We start from the raw sequence: 21,072 nt of genomic DNA, 5'->3' as shown, positions 1-21,072 counted from the left end.
AGATGTGAGTGTTCATGGATGCAGCCTTGGATACAGAACATCAATACAAAAGGAAATATCAGCTGTAGCCACTTTGCCTGAATTAGGCTTATTGTACTGTATAAATAGTAATCATGTATCTATTATTAAGCTACCGCCTTCTTACCGTCTCCCAATCATTGTACTTAGAATAACTGAACTTCTTAATGTTCCGGACCTTCCTATTGTCCAGTTGTGCTTCAATTACTTCCTGAAGATTGTGGAACAAAACTCTAAATGAAAAAAGAACACATATGATGTGTCATATCTTCTCATGGCACATATTTGCAATGTTTGCAATCTTTTACATACTGTAATATATTTATTAACTTTAACCCTCATTATGTTGAGTATAGAATGATATCCAACATGTACAAATGGGGAATATTGGCTCAGATTTTCCCTAGAGTCCGGACGCCTCTACCTATGTCACTGTTACATCTGATTCTTCCAAATCTATGTTTCATAGCAGAAAAACAGTTACTTGGCACAAAAGGTTTTATTTAACGTTTTTCCTGATACTTCAGGGTCAAAGAAAGGTTTGTGGTTGAAAGTTCGGGACATAGAAACATAGAATTTGACAGCAGACGACATCTAGTCTTCCCCTTTTTTAAACATGTTACCTCAAACCATATTTGATCCTTATTTCTTTGTAAGGATATCAATATGCCTATCCCAAGCATGTTTAACTTGTTCTACTGTATTTGCCTCTACCACCTCTTATGGGAGGCTATTCAACTTATCTACTACTCTTTCTGTGAAGTAATTCTTCCTCAAATTTCCCCTGAATCTTCCTCCCTCTAGTTTCAGTGCATGTCCTCGTGTTCTTCCTGTAAATAATGTCTCCCACCTGTACCTTGCTAAAACCCTTGATATATTTGAAGTTTCTATCATGTCCTCCCTTTCCTTTCTCTGCTCTAAAGTATACATATTAAGATATTTTAGTCTTTCCTGGTACGTTTTGTGATGTAGGCCATGCACCATTTTAGTTGCCATTGTACAGTCTCTAATGTATTTATATCCTTCTGGAGATATGGGGCCAGATGCACTAAGCTTCAAAAGTGATAAAATGGAGAGTGATAAACAGCCAGCCAATCAGCTCCTGCCTGATATTTTTCAAACATGGTCTGTGACATGACAGGTAGGAGCTTATTGTTTGGTGGTTTATCACTCTCCATTTTATCACTTTTGAAGCTTAGTGCATCTGGCGCATGGCCTCCAGGACTGAACACAGTACTCTAGATGAGGTTGTACCAATGACCTATACAGTGGCATTATTACTTTTTTCTTTCTACTTCTGACCCAGATCTCACATGGGGGTCCACCATCAATGATTACAGAGGAGATGGTTGGAGCTCTGGCACCATCCTCCCATCCACCGCTACCCCTAAGCGACTTTACTGGAGAAACTGACTACGCACGCAAATAGTCTTCTAATGGCCTGCTCAGTCACACCCCTTATATCATAATGATTTGTCAAAGCCTTATTATAAGGAGCGGTAGCACAAGCATTCTTATAATAGATGCAGGATATTTTACATATGGCACTGATTCAAGCAGACCCAACACTGCATACCCAGAGTATACTTACAGATGGGTCGCAGCTCATCTAACCCTCTAGGTGCAGCAAATGTGGGCATGTACACATGGTCCAGATAATTGCATGGATGCATACACTCCCACCAAGGGATTGCACTTGGGACTGGCAAGTTGCAATTGCAATTCACCCGTATATGCGACCGGGATAGATGACTATGGACACATCTGTGCTTTGTGCCCCCCAGCTAGTCCCTCCTCCTCTGTGGAGCCTTTGCTCTCTTATAAAGCCCCATCTTCCCAAATATCACTCGAAAGAAGTTGGCGCCTTGCTGGCACAAAGTACGATATGGAGAGGATGGGGGGGGGGGGAGGGGGAGAAGGTGAGAAGGTGTGACCCCTTGCATGTTGGTATGTCCTATGAGGGTGGAATAGAAGGTGTCCTGTCTCTATGGGCTCTTCTAGATTTTTGTTGGTGTACTACTTTGTTTTCTTTACATCTGAAAGCCTTACTTCAACAGACATAGGGGAAGAGGTATCAAGTAGTGTAAATAGTGGAGAAGTGTACCAATCATCTTCTACATATAATTTTAGAGAATGAACTTGATTAATGATACTGTACCTTCAAGCTGATTGGTTACTATTTTGTGGATAACTTCTTCCCTGGTCAACATCTATATACATTATGCTGATTGATACATCCCCTGCCATATTTATTGAAAACGCTGTTTTGTAATAAATAATTATTTTGAATGCAAATATTAAATGTTCTAAAATATTTATGTCAAACAAGAACAAAACTTGTCATTTTCCTATGTGGATATTATTTAACAAAACTAATTTACATGGTACACTCTCAGGAATTAATGTTTCCCTTGACAGCTGCTGTTGATCTCAAAGTACTTTACATAATCGATTGGCTTTGTAAATAATCGCTGTGCACCACACTATTAGACCATGTTGTAAACAATCGTTCTGTACCACACTATCAGGGCATGTTGTAAACAATTGCTGTGCACCACGCTATAATGGCATGTTGTAAACATTTGCTGTGCACCTCGCTAGCAGGGCATGTTGTAAACAATTGCTGTGCACCACACTATCAGGGTATGTTCTAAACAATCACTGTGCACTATCAGGGCATGTTGTAAACAATCACTGTGCACCACACTACATACTTGCCGACACTCCCGCATTTTGCGGGAGGCTCCCGCTTCAGCCACTATTCTCCTGGTCCCCCGCAAAGCCCCCCCAATCCCCCGGAATTTCAATGCCGAGCTGAAAAAAAAACAGACTGCGCATGCGCTAGTCCGGCGCGATGTGGGCGGGGCTTGGAACTACTACGCAACATAGCATGATGAGAGCCGCACGGGAGAGCCTGCTTGCAGTCAGCATTGTAAGCAGGGAGACTACGAGCAGCAGCAGTGAAGCCCGCCCCTCTGGCCTCTTCCCCTCACCACCTCAACTAGGAGCTGCACGCTGGAGGCAGAGAGGAGGGGGAGAGACGGGGACCTGCACAGAAAGCAGCTGTGTGGAGACTGACAGACCTGCCAGCTGAGAGCTCGGAGGAGAGGCTGGGGGAGGTGCAGGACTAGTGCTCCGTCCCAGGTTAGTTCATGTTGTTCTGCCACAGACAGAAGCTCCATACTGGCTGGTCCTGTGTGTAGGCAGCTCTGTAATGTGATGTTTCTTTTTGTGTTTACTTATTTAGCTTGGCACTGACTGTAATGTGTGTATGTAGGTGACCTATGTGTGTATCTATTACAGCTGGCAGTGTGTGTGTGTGTGTGTGTGTGTGTGTAGTCAGGTACTGACCCATGTCATTGTGTGTGAATACACTGGCACTGTGTGTGTATAGCCTAACACTGTTCTGTCGGAATGGGATCATACGGTCGACGCGAATAACATCGACGGTATTTAGGTCGAAACCGTGAGTCCGACAGTACGGTGTTATCGAAAATTTATGGACAGACAGTAGCAGTAGGTCGAACATAGTTAGGTCGAAATATGCAAGGTCGAAATGAATAAAGGTAGACCGCTATTAGGTCTGCCAGTATATAGGTCGAACTGTTTGAGGGCGAACTAACCATAGGTCGAACTCTATTAGTTCGACCAGTACTATGTCGATATTAATTAGGTCGACCGTTGTTAGGTCGAACTAAAAATAGGACGACCAGTTCAAGGTCGAAAAATACAAGATCGAACCTTTAATGGTCGTCCGCTTTTACATCTACAAGTACAAGGTCGAAACTTAATTGGACGACAGCTATTAGGTCGAACTGTATATAGGTCGACCGTGACAAGGTCGATAAGTAAAAGATCGAACCTAATTTGGTCGACCGCTTTTACATCGACAAGTACTAGGTCGAAAATTAATTGGTCGACTGCTATTTGGTCGGCAAACGCAAGGTCGACTGTTTATAATCAGAGCGCATTTCGCTTGCCTTACTCAAGGTCCACCGTTAATAGTTTGATATCTTTCTACGCTGCACCACCCCTAAGTCCCCCTATATTTGTCAAAATCTAAACGCCGCAATATCCCCCTAGTCACCCATCAGTCAGTCAACATGTACACCACGTTGAGCAGCAGTATTCTGACCGTGGCACCAGAAGTGCCAGAATGACTTGCCACTGTTCAGCGCCCAACACCCCCAATAAACCATCACCCATGAAGGTCTCCACCCCCGGGATCCCTCCTTCTCCCTTGCTGCACCCATAAAATACGGCAACCCCCGTTCCCGGCTAAATGCAGACTCCCCAAGCCTCCCCATACAGTCACGCAGCCTCCCGCCTACATTCAGTCGCCTAGCTCCACTCTAGCGTATTGCCGGGGCATATCATCACTGTGGCACCACAAGTGCCAGAATGACCTGCCACTCTTCTGCGCCGCACACGCCCATTAAACCCTCACCCAGTAAGGGCTCCACCCCTGGGATCCCTCCATCTCCCTAGCTGCACCCCTAAAATACGGCACCCCCATTGCCGGCTAAATGCAGACTTCCCAAGCCTCCCCATTCAGTCACACTGCCTCCCGCCTACATTCGGTCGCCTACCTCCACTCTAGCGCATTGCCGGCGCCTATCATGACTGCCGCGCCCAGTAGGCAGCTGCCTAGGGTGCCGCGATCTCGTGGGGCGCTAAAGTCGGACTTTCCAAAATACTAGCATGTCCGTGAGCATCCCTCTTGTACTTAATGCAGATGGCTGCTGTGCAACATGTGAGACCTCCCCCACACTTTCCCTAGAGGCATACTTCCCTACTTTGGTGCCTAACATGACTCACACCGGCCCTGCTGGCACCACAAGTGCCACAACGACCTGGCACTGCTCAGCGCCGCACACCCCCATCCATGAAGGGCTCCACCCCCGGGATCCCTCCATCTCCCTCGCTGCACCCATAAAATACGGCACCCCCATTGCCGCCTAAATGCAGACTTTCCAAGCCTCCCCATACAGTCACACAGCCTCCCGCCTACATTCAGTCGCCTACCTCCACTCTAGCGCATTGCCGGCGCCTATCATCACTGTGGCACCACAAGTGTCAGAATGACCTGCCACTCTTCAGCGCCGCACACGCCCATTAAACCCTCACCCAGGAAGGCCTCCACCCCTGTTATCCCTCCATCTCCCTCGTTGCACCCCTAAAATACGGCACCCCCATTGCCGGCTAAATGCAGACTCCCCAAGCCTCCCCATTCAGTCACACTGCCTCCCGCCTACAATCAGTCGCCTACCTCCACTCTAGCGCATTGCCGGCGCCTATCATGACTGCCGCGCCCAGTAGGCAGCTGCCTAGGGTGCCGCGATCTCGTGGGGCGCTAAAGTCGGACTTTCCAAAATACTAGCATGTCCGTGAGCATCCCTCTTGTACTTAATGCAGATGGCTGCTGTGCAACATGTGAGACCTCCCCCACACTTTCCCTAGAGGCATACTTCCCTACTTTGGTGCCTAACATGACTCACACCGGCCCTGCTGGCACCACAAGTGCCACAACGACCTGGCACTGCTCAGCGCCGCACACCCCCATCCATGAAGGGCTCCACCCCCGGGATCCCTCCATCTCCCTCGCTGCACCCATAAAATACGGCACCCCCATTGCCGCCTAAATGCAGACTTTCCAAGCCTCCCCATACAGTCACACAGCCTCCCGCCTACATTCAGTCGCCTACCTCCACTCTAGCGCATTGCCGGCGCCTATCATCACTGTGGCACCACAAGTGTCAGAATGACCTGCCACTCTTCAGCGCCGCACACGCCCATTAAACCCTCACCCAGGAAGGCCTCCACCCCTGTTATCCCTCCATCTCCCTCGTTGCACCCCTAAAATACGGCACCCCCATTGCCGGCTAAATGCAGACTCCCCAAACCTCCCCATTCAGTCACACTGCCTCCCGCCTACAATCAGTCGCCTACCTCCACTCTAGCGCATTGCCGGCGCCTAACAGGACTGTGGCACTACAAGTGCCAGAATGACCTGTCACTGTGCAGCGCTGCAAACACACCCGCTACACACTCACCCATCACAGTCTGCACCCCTGGGATCCCTCCATCTCACTAGCTGTACCCCTAAAATACGGCACCCCAAAGCACCCCTATACCCGACTTAATCCACACTCCCCAAAGTCACACTGCATCTCTTGTACATGTAGACGCCCAGCTCTACGCTAGCGCATTGCCGGGGCCTATCATGACTGTGGCACTACAAGTGCCAGAATGACCTGTCACTGTGCAGCGCTGCAAACACACCCGCTACACACTCACCCATCACAGTCTGCACCCCTGGGATCCCTCCATCTCACTAGCTGTACCCCTAAAATACGGCACCCCAAAGCACCCCTATACCCGACTAAATCCACACTCCCCTAAACCTCCAACTAGTCAACCCGCAGTTAATGTTTATAACCCCAACAAAACACTGTTAGAGGTTTTATGGACACTGTTTTTAATTGTGGTACTACAGGTCCCATAATGGCCTGGCAGTGTGCTGCGCTATGCTAGCGCTGACGCTCCGCCTCCCATCATGTACTGTGTCATATGTGATTTATTTGGCAGTTGGCAGGTGTGTGTAACCTTTTTAACTTTAAAACGTAATGGTTCTGGCAGCACTTCATAAACAAACTAACAAACATCACAGTTTCTTCGCGCCAATATTCCACCATTCAGATATGCGCTCCAAAGGCATCATTTAAATGAACAAATCAGGATGCCCTCTATGTATTGTGTTGCCACTAAGCTGTCCAATGAAACCATAGCAATGTTATTTTGAAGGAGGAGCTATGTTTTGCCGCTCTTTTACACAATAAAAACTGTCCCCTCCCTTGCTTAGGCGCCATTTGCTAGAGATTGCTGCCTTGCTGCGTAAGTTTGGCTGGCTTCTCGTTATTGGCTTTTGGATTACAATCACCGGCAGGAGAGCTTTGCTGAGCCGAGTAGTGTTCTGACGACGCCTGGAAGGAGTGACCGTAAGGCGCAGAGGAGGAGACCCACCGGCAGAGCAGGAGACCCATTGGACCGGAACCTGTGGAATTTCTCTTCTTCACTGTAAGCGCAGAACTCCCTCCTCCTCTCCACCCATAGACACTGTGCTGTATCTAGTCCCCCCCCCCCCACTCCGCTTCACCTTTTACAATTATCTCCATTACACCAACCTCTGTTCCCCCTGCCCCCCACACCACCAGAGGGTATTCTCCCGGTCCCACCTCCCTACCACCGGCCACCCTCATAACACCACAGGGTATTCTCCCGGACCCGCCTTACACCCGCACCCCCCATACTTAATCAAACTGCTCCCCTACACCACAGGCTTAATCTCCGGGTCTGCCCTCATTACACTCTCACACACTAACCCCAGCATCCTCTACACACTTAGTATGAATTTTTATATACAGACTATATAGTACCGTTAGGTAAATGTCTTGCTTTATGTCTTTCAATTTAGTCCTAACTTTTTATATGTACTGTTTAATGTGTCCTGCTTTAAAACAGGTGTTGTCAGTGAGCATGACTGGAAAATAATGCAGGTGTCACTATGGCTGACTTTGCATCCATGGCGACGCCTGTCTTATTCCTCAGTCATCCCCACTCACCAGTCGCTCATGCTGATTGGTGTGGATTAGGCCTTGCTTTTGATTGATGGATTTTTTTTACACAGGTGTTGTCAGTGAGCATGACTGGAAAATAATGCAGGTGTCACTATGGCTGACTTTGCATCCATGGCGACGCCTGTCTTATTCCTCAGTCATCCCCACTCACCAGTCGCTCATGCTGATTGGTGTGGATTAGGCCTTGCTTTTGATTGATGGATTTTTTTTACACAGGTGTTGTCAGTGAGCATGACTGGAAAATAATGCAGGTGTCACTATGGCTGACTTTGCATCCATGGCGACGCCTGTCTTATTCCTCAGTCATCCCCACTCACCAGTCGCTCATGCTGATTGGTGTGGATTAGGCCTTGCTTTTGATTGATGGATTTTTTTTACACAGGTGTTGTCAGTGAGCATGACTGGAAAATAATGCAGGTGTCACTATGGCTGACTTTGCATCCATGGCGACGCCTGTCTTATTCCTCAGTCATCCCCACTCACCAGTCGCTCATGCTGATTGGTCTGGATTAGGCCTTGCTTTTGATTGATGGATTTTTTTGGACACAGGTGTTGTCAGTGAGCATGACTGGAAAATAATGCAGGTGTCACTATGGCTGACTTTGCATCCATGGCGACGCCTGTCTTATTCCTCAGTCATCCCCACTCACCAGTCGCTCATGCTGATTGGTGTGGATTAGGCCTTGCTTTTGATTGATGGATTTTTTTTACACAGGTGTTGTCAGTGAGCATGACTGGAAAATAATGCAGGTGTCACTATGGCTGACTTTGCATCCATGGCGACGCCTGTCTTATTCCTCAGTCATCCCCACTCACCAGTCGCTCATGCTGATTGGTGTGGATTAGGCCTTGCTTTTGATTGATGGATTTTTTTTACACAGGTGTTGTCAGTGAGCATGACTGGAAAATAATGCAGGTGTCACTATGGCTGACTTTGCATCCATGGCGACGCCTGTCTTATTCCTCAGTCATCCCCACTCACCAGTCGCTCATGCTGATTGGTGTGGATTAGGCCTTGCTTTTGATTGATGGATTTTTTTTACACAGGTGTTGTCAGTGAGCATGACTGGAAAATAATGCAGGTGTCACTATGGCTGACTTTGCATCCATGGCGACGCCTGTCTTATTCCTCAGTCATCCCCACTCACCAGTCGCTCATGCTGATTGGTCTGGATTAGGCCTTGCTTTTGATTGATGGATTTTTTTGGACACAGGTGTTGTCAGTGAGCATGACTGGAAAATAATGCAGGTGTCACTATGGCTGACTTTGCATCCATGGCGACGCCTGTCTTATTCCTCAGTCATCCCCACTCACCAGTCGCTCATGCTGATTGGTCTGGATTAGGCCTTGCTTTTGATTGATGGATTTTTTTTACACAGGTGTTGTCAGTGAGCATGACTGGAAAATAATGCAGGTGTCACTATGGCTGACTTTGCATCCATGGCGACGCCTGTCTTATTCCTCAGTCATCCCCACTCACCAGTCGCTCATGCTGATTGGTCTGGATTAGGCCTTGCTTTTGATTGATGGATTTTTTTTACACAGGTGTTGTCAGTGAGCATGACTGGAAAATAATGCAGGTGTCACTATGGCTGACTTTGCATCCATGGCGACGCCTGTCTTATTCCTCAGTCATCCCCACTCACCAGTCGCTCATGCTGATTGGTGTGGATTAGGCCTTGCTTTTGATTGATGGATTTTTTTTACACAGGTGTTGTCAGTGAGCATGACTGGAAAATAATGCAGGTGTCACTATGGCTGACTTTGCATCCATGGCGACGCCTGTCTTATTCCTCAGTCATCCCCACTCACCAGTCGCTCATGCTGATTGGTCTGGATTAGGCCTTGCTTTTGATTGATGGATTTTTTTGGACACAGGTGTTGTCAGTGAGCATGACTGGAAAATAATGCAGGTGTCACTATGGCTGACTTTGCATCCATGGCGACGCCTGTCTTATTCCTCAGTCATCCCCACTCACCAGTCGCTCATGCTGATTGGTCTGGATTAGGCCTTGCTTTTGATTGATGGATTTTTTTGGACACAGGTGTTGTCAGTGAGCATGACTGGAAAATAATGCAGGTGTCACTATGGCTGACTTTGCATCCATGGCGACGCCTGTCTTATTCCTCAGTCATCCCCACTCACCAGTCGCTCATGCTGATTGGTGTGGATTAGGCCTTGCTTTTGATTGATGGATTTTTTTTACACAGGTGTTGTCAGTGAGCATGACTGGAAAATAATGCAGGTGTCACTATGGCTGACTTTGCATCCATGGCGACGCCTGTCTTATTCCTCAGTCATCCCCACTCACCAGTCGCTCATGCTGATTGGTGTGGATTAGGCCTTGCTTTTGATTGATGGATTTTTTTTACACAGGTGTTGTCAGTGAGCATGACTGGAAAATAATGCAGGTGTCACTATGGCTGACTTTGCATCCATGGCGACGCCTGTCTTATTCCTCAGTCATCCCCACTCACCAGTCGCTCATGCTGATTGGTCTGGATTAGGCCTTGCTTTTGATTGATGGATTTTTTTTACACAGGTGTTGTCAGTGAGCATGACTGGAAAATAATGCAGGTGTCACTATGGCTGACTTTGCATCCATGGCGACGCCTGTCTTATTCCTCAGTCATCCCCACTCACCAGTCGCTCATGCTGATTGGTGTGGATTAGGCCTTGCTTTTGATTGATGGATTTTTTTTACACAGGTGTTGTCAGTGAGCATGACTGGAAAATAATGCAGGTGTCACTATGGCTGACTTTGCATCCATGGCGACGCCTGTCTTATTCCTCAGTCATCCCCACTCACCAGTCGCTCATGCTGATTGGTCTGGATTAGGCCTTGCTTTTGATTGATGGATTTTTTTGGACACAGGTGTTGTCAGTGAGCATGACTGGAAAATAATGCAGGTGTCACTATGGCTGACTTTGCATCCATGGCGACGCCTGTCTTATTCCTCAGTCATCCCCACTCACCAGTCGCTCATGCTGATTGGTGTGGATTAGGCCTTGCTTTTGATTGATGGATTTTTTTTACACAGGTGTTGTCAGTGAGCATGACTGGAAAATAATGCAGGTGTCACTATGGCTGACTTTGCATCCATGGCGACGCCTGTCTTATTCCTCAGTCATCCCCACTCACCAGTCGCTCATGCTGATTGGTGTGGATTAGGCCTTGCTTTTGATTGATGGATTTTTTTTACACAGGTGTTGTCAGTGAGCATGACTGGAAAATAATGCAGGTGTCACTATGGCTGACTTTGCATCCATGGCGACGCCTGTCTTATTCCTCAGTCATCCCCACTCACCAGTCGCTCATGCTGATTGGTGTGGATTAGGCCTTGCTTTTGATTGATGGATTTTTTTTACACAGGTGTTGTCAGTGAGCATGACTGGAAAATAATGCAGGTGTCACTATGGCTGACTTTGCATCCATGGCGACGCCTGTCTTATTCCTCAGTCATCCCCACTCACCAGTCGCTCATGCTGATTGGTCTGGATTAGGCCTTGCTTTTGATTGATGGATTTTTTTGGACACAGGTGTTGTCAGTGAGCATGACTGGAAAATAATGCAGGTGTCACTATGGCTGACTTTGCATCCATGGCGACGCCTGTCTTATTCCTCAGTCATCCCCACTCACCAGTCGCTCATGCTGATTGGTCTGGATTAGGCCTTGCTTTTGATTGATGGATTTTTTTTACACAGGTGTTGTCAGTGAGCATGACTGGAAAATAATGCAGGTGTCACTATGGCTGACTTTGCATCCATGGCGACGCCTGTCTTATTCCTCAGTCATCCCCACTCACCAGTCGCTCATGCTGATTGGTCTGGATTAGGCCTTGCTTTTGATTGATGGATTTTTTTTACACAGGTGTTGTCAGTGAGCATGACTGGAAAATAATGCAGGTGTCACTATGGCTGACTTTGCATCCATGGCGACGCCTGTCTTATTCCTCAGTCATCCCCACTCACCAGTCGCTCATGCTGATTGGTGTGGATTAGGCCTTGCTTTTGATTGATGGATTTTTTTTACACAGGTGTTGTCAGTGAGCATGACTGGAAAATAATGCAGGTGTCACTATGGCTGACTTTGCATCCATGGCGACGCCTGTCTTATTCCTCAGTCATCCCCACTCACCAGTCGCTCATGCTGATTGGTCTGGATTAGGCCTTGCTTTTGATTGATGGATTTTTTTGGACACAGGTGTTGTCAGTGAGCATGACTGGAAAATAATGCAGGTGTCACTATGGCTGACTTTGCATCCATGGCGACGCCTGTCTTATTCCTCAGTCATCCCCACTCACCAGTCGCTCATGCTGATTGGTCTGGATTAGGCCTTGCTTTTGATTGATGGATTTTTTTGGACACAGGTGTTGTCAGTGAGCATGACTGGAAAATAATGCAGGTGTCACTATGGCTGACTTTGCATCCATGGCGACGCCTGTCTTATTCCTCAGTCATCCCCACTCACCAGTCGCTCATGCTGATTGGTGTGGATTAGGCCTTGCTTTTGATTGATGGATTTTTTTTACACAGGTGTTGTCAGTGAGCATGACTGGAAAATAATGCAGGTGTCACTATGGCTGACTTTGCATCCATGGCGACGCCTGTCTTATTCCTCAGTCATCCCCACTCACCAGTCGCTCATGCTGATTGGTGTGGATTAGGCCTTGCTTTTGATTGATGGATTTTTTTTACACAGGTGTTGTCAGTGAGCATGACTGGAAAATAATGCAGGTGTCACTATGGCTGACTTTGCATCCATGGCGACGCCTGTCTTATTCCTCAGTCATCCCCACTCACCAGTCGCTCATGCTGATTGGTCTGGATTAGGCCTTGCTTTTGATTGATGGATTTTTTTTACACAGGTGTTGTCAGTGAGCATGACTGGAAAATAATGCAGGTGTCACTATGGCTGACTTTGCATCCATGGCGACGCCTGTCTTATTCCTCAGTCATCCCCACTCACCAGTCGCTCATGCTGATTGGTGTGGATTAGGCCTTGCTTTTGATTGATGGATTTTTTTTACACAGGTGTTGTCAGTGAGCATGACTGGAAAATAATGCAGGTGTCACTATGGCTGACTTTGCATCCATGGCGACGCCTGTCTTATTCCTCAGTCATCCCCACTCACCAGTCGCTCATGCTGATTGGTCTGGATTAGGCCTTGCTTTTGATTGATGGATTTTTTTGGACACAGGTGTTGTCAGTGAGCATGACTGGAAAATAATGCAGGTGTCACTATGGCTGACTTTGCATCCATGGCGACGCCTGTCTTATTCCTCAGTCATCCCCACTCACCAGTCGCTCATGCTGATTGGTGTGGATTAGGCCTTGCTTTTGATTGATGGATTTTTTTTACACAGGTGTTGTCAGTGAGCATGACTGGAAAATAATGCAGGTGTCACTATGGCTGACTTTGCATCCATGGCGACGCCTGTCTTATTCCTCAGTCATCCCCACTCACCAGTCGCTCATGCTGATTGGTGTGGATTAGGCCTTGCTTTTGATTGATGGATTTTTTTTACACAGGTGTTGTCAGTGAGCATGACTGGAAAATAATGCAGGTGTCACTATGGCTGACTTTGCATCCATGGCGACGCCTGTCTTATTCCTCAGTCATCCCCACTCACCAGTCGCTCATGCTGATTGGTCTGGATTAGGCCTTGCTTTTGATTGATGGATTTTTTGGACACAGGTGTTGTCAGTGAGCATGACTGGAAAATAATGCAGGTGTCACTATGGCTGACTTTGCATCCATGGCGACGCCTGTCTTATTCCTCAGTCATCCCCACTCACCAGTCGCTCATGCTGATTGGTCTGGATTAGGCCTTGCTTTTGATTGATGGATTTTTTGGACACAGGTGTTGTCAGTGAGCATGACTGGAAAATCCATTCAGATGGGTGACATGGCAAAGACCAGTTATGTTAATTCTATAATAGAGAATTGATTTATTTTTCCGGTACTTGTGTAATAGCACGGCGCCCTGATAATGGGTCTCACGATGTCTTTATCGCATCGCATGCCATACACGCAACGCGATATCGGGCGTTATTTGCCATGCAATGGGATGGCATGTGATTATACATTGTATAAGCACCCTAATGGGTGCTTAAATGCACCTCCATGCCAACCCTCCCCCCCCCCCCCCCCCACACCCAGTATAAACGTGAACCCGAAGGGTTACGAGCGCAGCGACCCCGCGAGGGGACACACGGATATCTGTAAAGGTATCCGCGTTCCCTTGCGGGTGTCGCTGTGCTCGCCACACTTTCTATTCTCAACTCCACGTGGATAGTGGGGGTATGAAAAGGTCGTAGGACGTGTACCGCCGTTTATACTGGGGTGGTGGCATGGGGGTGCATTTAAGCATTTTAAGCACCCGTGAGGGTGCTTATATAATTTATAATCGCATGGCATTGTATGCCATATACAATGGCATACAATTTTAAAATTGTATGCCATCGTATACTATAGCACGAAATAGCGTCGCATCGCATACCATCGCATGTGAAATGGTATGCAATGCTATGGGCGCCGTGTTAGTACACAAGTACCATTTTTCCTAAACAATATGTATGTGTGTGTATAAATATATACATGGATGTTTATCTATACATAAAATATCTATATATAATCTAAAACATTGCTTTTGTCCCTTAAGTTTATTTTTTTAGAAATGTCCCAGGAAGAAAGAAGCAGGCTTTCTCTCTCCTCAGAGGAAGAGCAGGCATCGCAACAGAGAGAAGAATTGGATTTACCAATGGCTCAACAAGAAAGAGGTAGACTTTCTCTCTCTTCACAGGAAGAATCAGAGCAGAGACAACCATCACAGAGTGCCAAAGAAGATGACGCTGGAGAAGCAATCGGCAGAGGACCCAATTTCACAGATGAAGAAACTGAGACCCTCATCACTCAGGTAATACATCACTTTGTTAAGCTGTTTGATCCACAGGAAAGGACTTCACAAGCCAGGTTGCCAAGCACGGCATGGGATGAAGTTTCACGTGCAGTCAGCGGAGAGGGGATTTTCCACCGAACACAGGAAAGCTGCAAGAAGAGGTGGCGTGACTGCAGAAGAGCAACCAGTCTGAAGATGCAGAGTGGCCACAAGCTGAAGAAGGATTGGGAGAAGAAGCTAGAAGAGTTCTTGAAGGTTGTCCCAGAAGAAAGGCCTGGAACCAGTGCACAAGGTATAATTTCTTTGGGTGTTTGTTTTTATGCATATGTAAGGGTGTCTATATGTTTGACTCTTAAAGCTTGCAGCTTAAGGAGTCAGAGGGCCTGCAACATAAATTATATAGACATGCACTTGCATTTTGCTGTTAAAAATCATTCAATATGCTTTACATGATTTCTCAAGGGCATGAAAGTAAAACTTAATCTTTATACAGACTTATTTAATTAAATTTAGTGTAGACTACCTTGTAATGCAATTACAAATATATTAACTCTAACATAATTTTTTTAAGGTGCTACAAAGGATGCAGCAAAAAAGAAGACGGCAAAGGAAACCACGCCACACAAGCAGGCAAAAAAATCACAAACAGGTGAGGAATGCCATTGCTAATTTAGGATGTACCATTTGAAAGAGCTGAAATATTATCTCTTATATATTTGGCTACATGTGTCAATCATCCTTTAGAGTGTCTATAACGCTGGGCGGGTCACACATGAAACGCCGCCACCCCCCACCTAGCCTTATACACACATAAACATACACAAGTAGCCAAAGATATAATACACACATTGGCCTCTGCCTGCACCACTCCCCCCGCCCCCCCCCCCCTCCCTGCAGCTGTAAACCTGAGGAACCACAAGTCAGGTCAGTAAAAAAAGCAGCGCATACCCCCTAAGTGGTGCGTCCCCAGTTGCCCCCCAACCCTGCGCATCTCCCGCAGGTGGCACCAGACTGAACACCACACAACAATCTCTCACCCGTGTACATCCGCAGCAATGCCACCAGCACAGCAAACCACCTCATCTATGGACAGTGTCCCCGCACCACACAATCTTCCAACAGTGCCCACAGCCCTCAGTCTCCCAGCACCATCGCCAGCCGCACCGCCCCCAATATGCCCCCCCCCTCACATCTCAAGCACAGTGTCCCCACCCATCAGACACCTGCATTCCCCCCCAAGTACAATCTCCCACCAGTGTCCACACACCTTGTCCCACTCTAGAATCACCAGCCCACCATGCTCTCCAGACAGCGTCCCCAGCTATCAGTCTCACACCAGCCTCACCCCACCACCCCCAGACAGTCTCACCATCCGTCAGTCTCCAATCAGCATCACCAGCTGCCCTCCCTAAAATGTTTCCACAGCCTATCGCCCAACCACAAGACCCGGTGCACCGCACTCCCTAGTTATCCTGCCACTGTCCCCAGTCATCAGTCCCCCGGCAGCATAACCAACCAAAACAAACAGCCCTCCTCATCCCCCCCCCATCACAGCCAATCTCTGGACAGTGCCCTCAGTCCCTCTACACCTGCACCCTCTCCCACTAATCTCCTGCCACTGTCCCCACAGCTTAATCCCCCAGCAAGCATCAACAGCCCCTACACCACCCACATGCGGCCATGGACCTAACCAAACCACAAAACCGTCAAGGCTCAACCCACAGCCTGCAACTACACAACCCACATTATCCACAAACCTGCCACTTCCATTCCCACACCAACCCCAAAGCAGCTACACCCACCCATAGAACCCCTGCAATAAATAACTACACAGGTTAAGGGGGCGCAGCCCCTTACGACGGTGTGAAGGGCGCGATGAATCACCTAATAAGCAATAATAACAATTGTATAATGGTTATCTTTTTTTTACATAATGATCACCAACAGATTCCACATTTGAGGATCCAAAGGCGGAAAAGATGACGCCGCTGAAGAAGACTAAAACTTCGCACACAAGTGAGGAATGCAATTGTTCATTTATGTAGTACTAACATTTTCATTTAGGAAGTAATATTTGAAAGACCTGAAATATTAGTGCTTATTATAGAATAGTTGTTTAAGTAATGACCTTTTTTTATAAAAAGGATCACCAGCTGATTCAACACCTGAAGATCGCCAGACGGAAAAGGAGATGACGCCGCGGAAGAAGTCGAAAACTTCACACACAAGTGAGGAATGCAATTGTTCATTTATGTAGTACTAACATTTTCATTTAGGAAGTAATATTTGAAAGACCTGAAATATTAGTGCTTATTATAGAATAGTTGTTTAAGTATTGGTTACCTTTTTTTCCAAAAAAGGATCACCAGCTGATTCAACACCTGAAGATCGCCAGACGGAAAAAGGGATGACGCCGCTGAAGAAGACTAAAACTTCGCACACAAGTGAGGAATGCAATTGTTCATTTATGTAGTACTAACATTTTCATTTAGGAAGTAATATTTGAAAGAACTGAAATGTTAGTGCTTATTATAGAATAGTTGTTTAAGTAATGACCTTTTTTTATAAAAAGGATCACCAGCTGATTCAACACCTGAAGATCGCCAGACGGAAAAGGAGATGACGCCGCGGAAGAAGTCGAAAACTTCACACACAAGTGAGGAATGCAATTGTTCATTTATGTAGTACTAACATTTTCATTTAGGAAGTAATATTTGAAAGACCTGAAATATTAGTGCTTATTATAGATGAAATGTTAGTGCTTATTATAGAATAGTTGTTTAAGTAATGTTTACCTTTTTTCCAAAAAAGGATCACCAGCTGATTCAACACCTGAAGATCGCCAGACGGAAAAGGAGATCACGCCGCTGAAGAAGACAAAAACTTCGCACACAAGTGAGGAATGCAATTGTTCATTTATGTAGTTCTAACATTTAGGAAGTACCATTTGAAAGCCAAAATATTTGTGGTTATTACTTAAATATTAACAAAGTCTGAAATGATTTTTTTTTTATTTTTATAAGAATCACCAATGCATTCAAAGACAGCAAAGGAAATAACATCGCAGAATACGTCAAAAACAGAACAAACAGGTGAGGAATGTGATTTTTAATAAATGTTTTACTTTAAAAATGACAAACGTACCATTAGTTTATGTTTGAATATTACAGCTGCTGTTGAAAAGGTCAAGAGAAGGGTTTCTTTTGGAGCATTTCAGAAAGAAACCACAGCACCAACCGGTGAGCTGCCTGGTAAGCCATGGTCAAAAATAAATTAACCTTTTCATTACAAATATTACAAACATTATCAAATTATTTTGGTATTTTTCAATTATAGCAACACTAATGGAGGAAATGGAAAGTGTCCCTCTGCTTCAAACATCGTTGCAAGACGTTACAATGCAACAGGAAGCTGAAACACAGAGCCAAACTCTTGAGGAACAGCATGTTTCACATAAAATACCGGAATCTGCACAACAAGGTTAGAATTCAAATTTGTGAATATGTTTGATGGAAAAATGAATATTACATAAAAAACTAAACTGATTTTTGTATTATAGATTCACATCAAACTGCCATTCTGGAGGCTTTGAGGCAATTGGAGGAAAGAAGAGCTGAAGATGCTGAAAGGAATGCAAGTCGTTTTGACAAGATGGAACAGAGCATCAATCAGATGAATGCAACCATCAGTCAACAAACAGAGGCAATGATATCGATTGGTCGATACTTTGATGAACTTGTGGCATCAAATGTATCTCTGGCTGGACATGTACAGACAATGCAGCAGAAGATTGATAACATGACCACAACACAGAACCAAGAGAGGGAAGGACAGGTGACTCTGCAACAAATGAGTACACAACTGACTGACTTCCAGGCCAACCATTCAGTGCAATGTCAACACATGGAACAGATTCTACAGTGCATGCTTATGTGGCAGCAGCAGTGCAATGCCAATAGCAGCATGATCTGTACAAGCCTTCAGCTGATGACAGAAGAAAGATCTTCAGCCGCACAAGTTCGTGGACTCCGACAAACTTCACCATCAACATCATTGATTGATCCTGGTTGGTATGCTCGACAAGAGGAAGCTGAAAGGGCATACCAAAGCCATCAAAGACGGGATCAAATGGAGCAGGCTAGACCACAAGGACAGTTGATGCAGTCCCTAACACATGACCGCCGTGTTTGGGATAGAGCACTTGATCTGGTACGGGAAGATGTAGCGGCGGAGGAGCGGCTCAAAAGAGAACAACAGGAGGCTGAGCGTGCCAGAGCCGAAGAGGCTGAGCGTGCCAGAGCCAAGGAGGCGGAGCGGGTCAGAGCCGAGGAGACTGAGCGTACCAGAGCAGAGAAGGAGAACTTTGATCGATTAACACAAGAAATGTGGAACAGAGCAGCGAAGGAAAATGAGGAGAGAGTACAAAGCGAGAGAGAGGCAGACATAACCCAGCAGAAGAAGCAGGCGGACATGGGCCAACAGGAAACGCAGGCGAGCTTGTGCCTGATGGAGATGCTGATTACAGCACGGCAAAAAGAACAGCAGCAGCATGTTGCCACAGGAAGTGAGGAGCAGCAGGTGTTCAAAGGACCAAAGGACAAGGTTCTCAGATCCACAAAGGAGGTCATTGCTGCAAGAATGGCAAATGAGAAGGCTGACGGAGCCAAGGAGGAGCATTCTTGGGGAGTGGTTAAAGGAAACCAGAACAAAGGCCAGCAGAAGGAGCAGAAAGACACGGCACAACAGGAGACACCGGCAAGCATGCGCCTGACAGACATGTTGACGACAGAACAACAAAACCGGGCAAGTTTAAAGAAGCAGCATATGGCCACAGGAAGTAAGGAGCACAAGGTTGTCAGAGGAACAAAGGAAAAGGTGGTTAGAGCCATAAAGGAGGGCAAGGCAGGAAGACAAAAAAGGACAAAGGCTGGCACAGCACAGGAGGAGCTTCATTGGAGAGTGGTGTATGACAAGAAAGAGACAGAACAGCTGAAGGAGCAGGCGCTCAAAGCTCCAAAGGTCAAGGTGGTCAGAGAACCAAAGGAGGTGAAGCAGGCCAGAGAACCAAAGGAGGTGAAGCAGGCCAGAGAACCAAAGGAGGTGAAGCAGGCCAGAGAACCAAAGGAGGTGAAGCAGGCCAGAGAACCAAAGGAGGTGAAGCAGGCCAGAGAACCAAAGGAGGTGAAGCAGGCCAGAGAACCAAAGGAGGTGAAGCAGGCCAAAGAACCAAAGGTGGTGAAGCAGGCCAGAGAACCAAAGGTGGTGAAGCAGGCCAGAGAACCAAAGGTGGACCAGGAGGGCAGAGCCCCAAAGGTGGACCAGGAGGGCAGAGCCCCAAAGGTGGACCAGGAGGGCAGAGCCCCAAAGGTGGACCAGGAGGGCAGAGCCCCAAAGGTGGACCAGGAGGGCAGAGCCCCAAAGGTGGACCAGGAGGGCAGAGCCCCAAAGGTGGACCAGGAGGGCAGAGCCCCAAAGGTGGACCAGGAGGGCAGAGCCCCAAAGGTGGACCCTGAAAAAGAAAAAGATGACCAAGCCTAACCTAAAGGTAACTTTAATTATATTTTATTTACTTTTGTATGTTAAATAAATCTGTTGAATAATGCTTATGCATGATGATTTTATTTCCATTTGAAAATAACTTTGTTTTCCATCAAGGCACTACAACAGAAGGCTGCCACACTATCAAGCATCAAGGGGTCCAGTCTGCAAAGAGACGACGGGCTGTCATAAGGCTTTCCAGTGCTGCGGCAGAGGGTAAGTTGCCTCATGCTTTCTTCGCAGGGTTAGAGTGATGTAGGGTAAGGGACAGATAGCAGAGGGTTGAAAACTTTAGTCAATAACTCACACTTTCTTTCAGAAATAACGTCCAAGAAGGCTCTGCACCTCTGCCACACTGAAGATTCGTCAAGCACCAAGGGGTCCAGTCTGCAAAGAGACGACGGGCTGTCATAAGGCTTTCCAGTGCTGCGGCAGAGGGTAAGTTGCCTCATGCTTTCTTCGCAGGGTTAGAGTGATGTAGGGTAAGGGACAGATAGCAGAGGGTTGAAAACTTTAGTCAATAACTCACACTTTCTTTCAGAAATAACGTCCAAGAAGGCTCTGCACCTCTGCCACACTGAAGATTCGTCAAGCACCAAGGGGTCCAGTCTGCAAAGAGACGACGGGCTGTCATAAGGCTTTCCAGTGCTGCGGCAGAGGGTAAGTTGCCTCATGCTTTCTTCGCAGGGTTAGAGTGATGTAGGGTAAGGGACAGATAGCAGAGGGTTGAAAACTTTAGTCAATAACTCACACTTTCTTTCAGATATAACGTCCAAGAAGGCTCTGCACCTCTGCCACACTGAAGATTCGTCAAGCACCAAGGGGTCCAGTCTGCAAAGAGACGACGGGCTGTCATAAGGCTTTCCAGTGCTGCGGCAGAGGGTAAGTTGCCTCATGCTTTCTTCGCAGGGTTAGAGTGATGTAGGGTAAGGGACAGATAGCAGAGGGTTGAAAACTTTAGTCAATAACTCA

General features: G+C 46.8%; 3 protein-coding genes across 4 annotated transcripts in view; 2 read left to right on the top strand and 1 right to left on the bottom strand.

Annotated features, from left to right (window-relative positions):
* The window catches only part of LOC146064488 (carboxypeptidase B-like), a 61,477-nt gene that overhangs the window by 17,824 nt on the left and 22,581 nt on the right, over positions 1–21,072 (bottom strand). The window contains exon 4 of the mRNA XM_083178023.1: positions 146–251. Coding sequence (XP_083034149.1) covers positions 146–251 — 106 coding nt within the window. The remainder of the gene's footprint in view (positions 1–145; positions 252–21,072) is intronic.
* Positions 2,855–16,834, top strand: LOC146064489 (uncharacterized). 2 transcript variants are annotated; one of them, XM_083178025.1, is made up of 5 exons: positions 2,855–3,162; positions 14,326–14,854; positions 15,134–15,211; positions 16,510–16,578; positions 16,707–16,834. In XM_083178025.1, exons 2-5 carry the CDS (start codon positions 14,341–14,343, stop codon positions 16,817–16,819), a joined length of 774 nt encoding a protein of 257 aa, XP_083034151.1. In that variant the 5' UTR covers positions 2,855–3,162; positions 14,326–14,340; the 3' UTR covers positions 16,820–16,834. The 2 variants fall into 2 exon arrangements, with proteins under 2 accessions (XP_083034151.1, XP_083034150.1); XM_083178024.1 differs by lacking the exon at positions 2,855–3,162 and adding an exon at positions 5,718–7,095.
* Positions 16,970–20,316, top strand: LOC146062426 (uncharacterized). The gene is made up of 8 exons (XM_083174570.1): positions 16,970–17,006; positions 17,135–17,218; positions 17,374–17,457; positions 17,586–17,654; positions 17,733–17,813; positions 17,899–18,042; positions 18,122–20,107; positions 20,218–20,316. The coding sequence occupies exons 1-7, from the start codon at positions 16,970–16,972 to the stop codon at positions 20,098–20,100; spliced, it is 2,478 nt and encodes an 825-aa protein (XP_083030696.1). The 3' UTR covers positions 20,101–20,107; positions 20,218–20,316.

Source organism: Crinia signifera, chromosome 3 (genome assembly GCF_055691185.1).
Source record: "Crinia signifera chromosome 3, ASM5569118v1, whole genome shotgun sequence".
Classification (NCBI taxonomy): Eukaryota; Metazoa; Chordata; class Amphibia; order Anura; family Myobatrachidae; genus Crinia; species Crinia signifera.
The sequence above is the reverse complement of the archived record's forward strand: the minus strand, read 5'-3'. Positions and strand labels throughout refer to the sequence as shown.

Coding starts and splice junctions, on each gene's coding strand:
- LOC146064489 (XM_083178025.1), top strand. CDS start 14,341: ATGTCCCAGGAAGAAAGAAGCAGGCTTTCTCTCTCCTCAGAGGAAGAG. Junction 14,855..15,133: donor GCCTGGAACCAGTGCACAAG/GTATAATTTCTT, acceptor AATTTTTTTAAG/GTGCTACAAAGGATGCAGCA. Junction 15,212..16,509: donor GGCAAAAAAATCACAAACAG/GTGAGGAATGCC, acceptor GATCACCAACAG/ATTCCACATTTGAGGATCCA.
- LOC146062426 (XM_083174570.1), top strand. CDS start 16,970: ATGACGCCGCTGAAGAAGACTAAAACTTCGCACACAA. Junction 17,219..17,373: donor GTCGAAAACTTCACACACAA/GTGAGGAATGCA, acceptor TTTCCAAAAAAG/GATCACCAGCTGATTCAACA. Junction 17,814..17,898: donor ACCAACCGGTGAGCTGCCTG/GTAAGCCATGGT, acceptor TTTCAATTATAG/CAACACTAATGGAGGAAATG.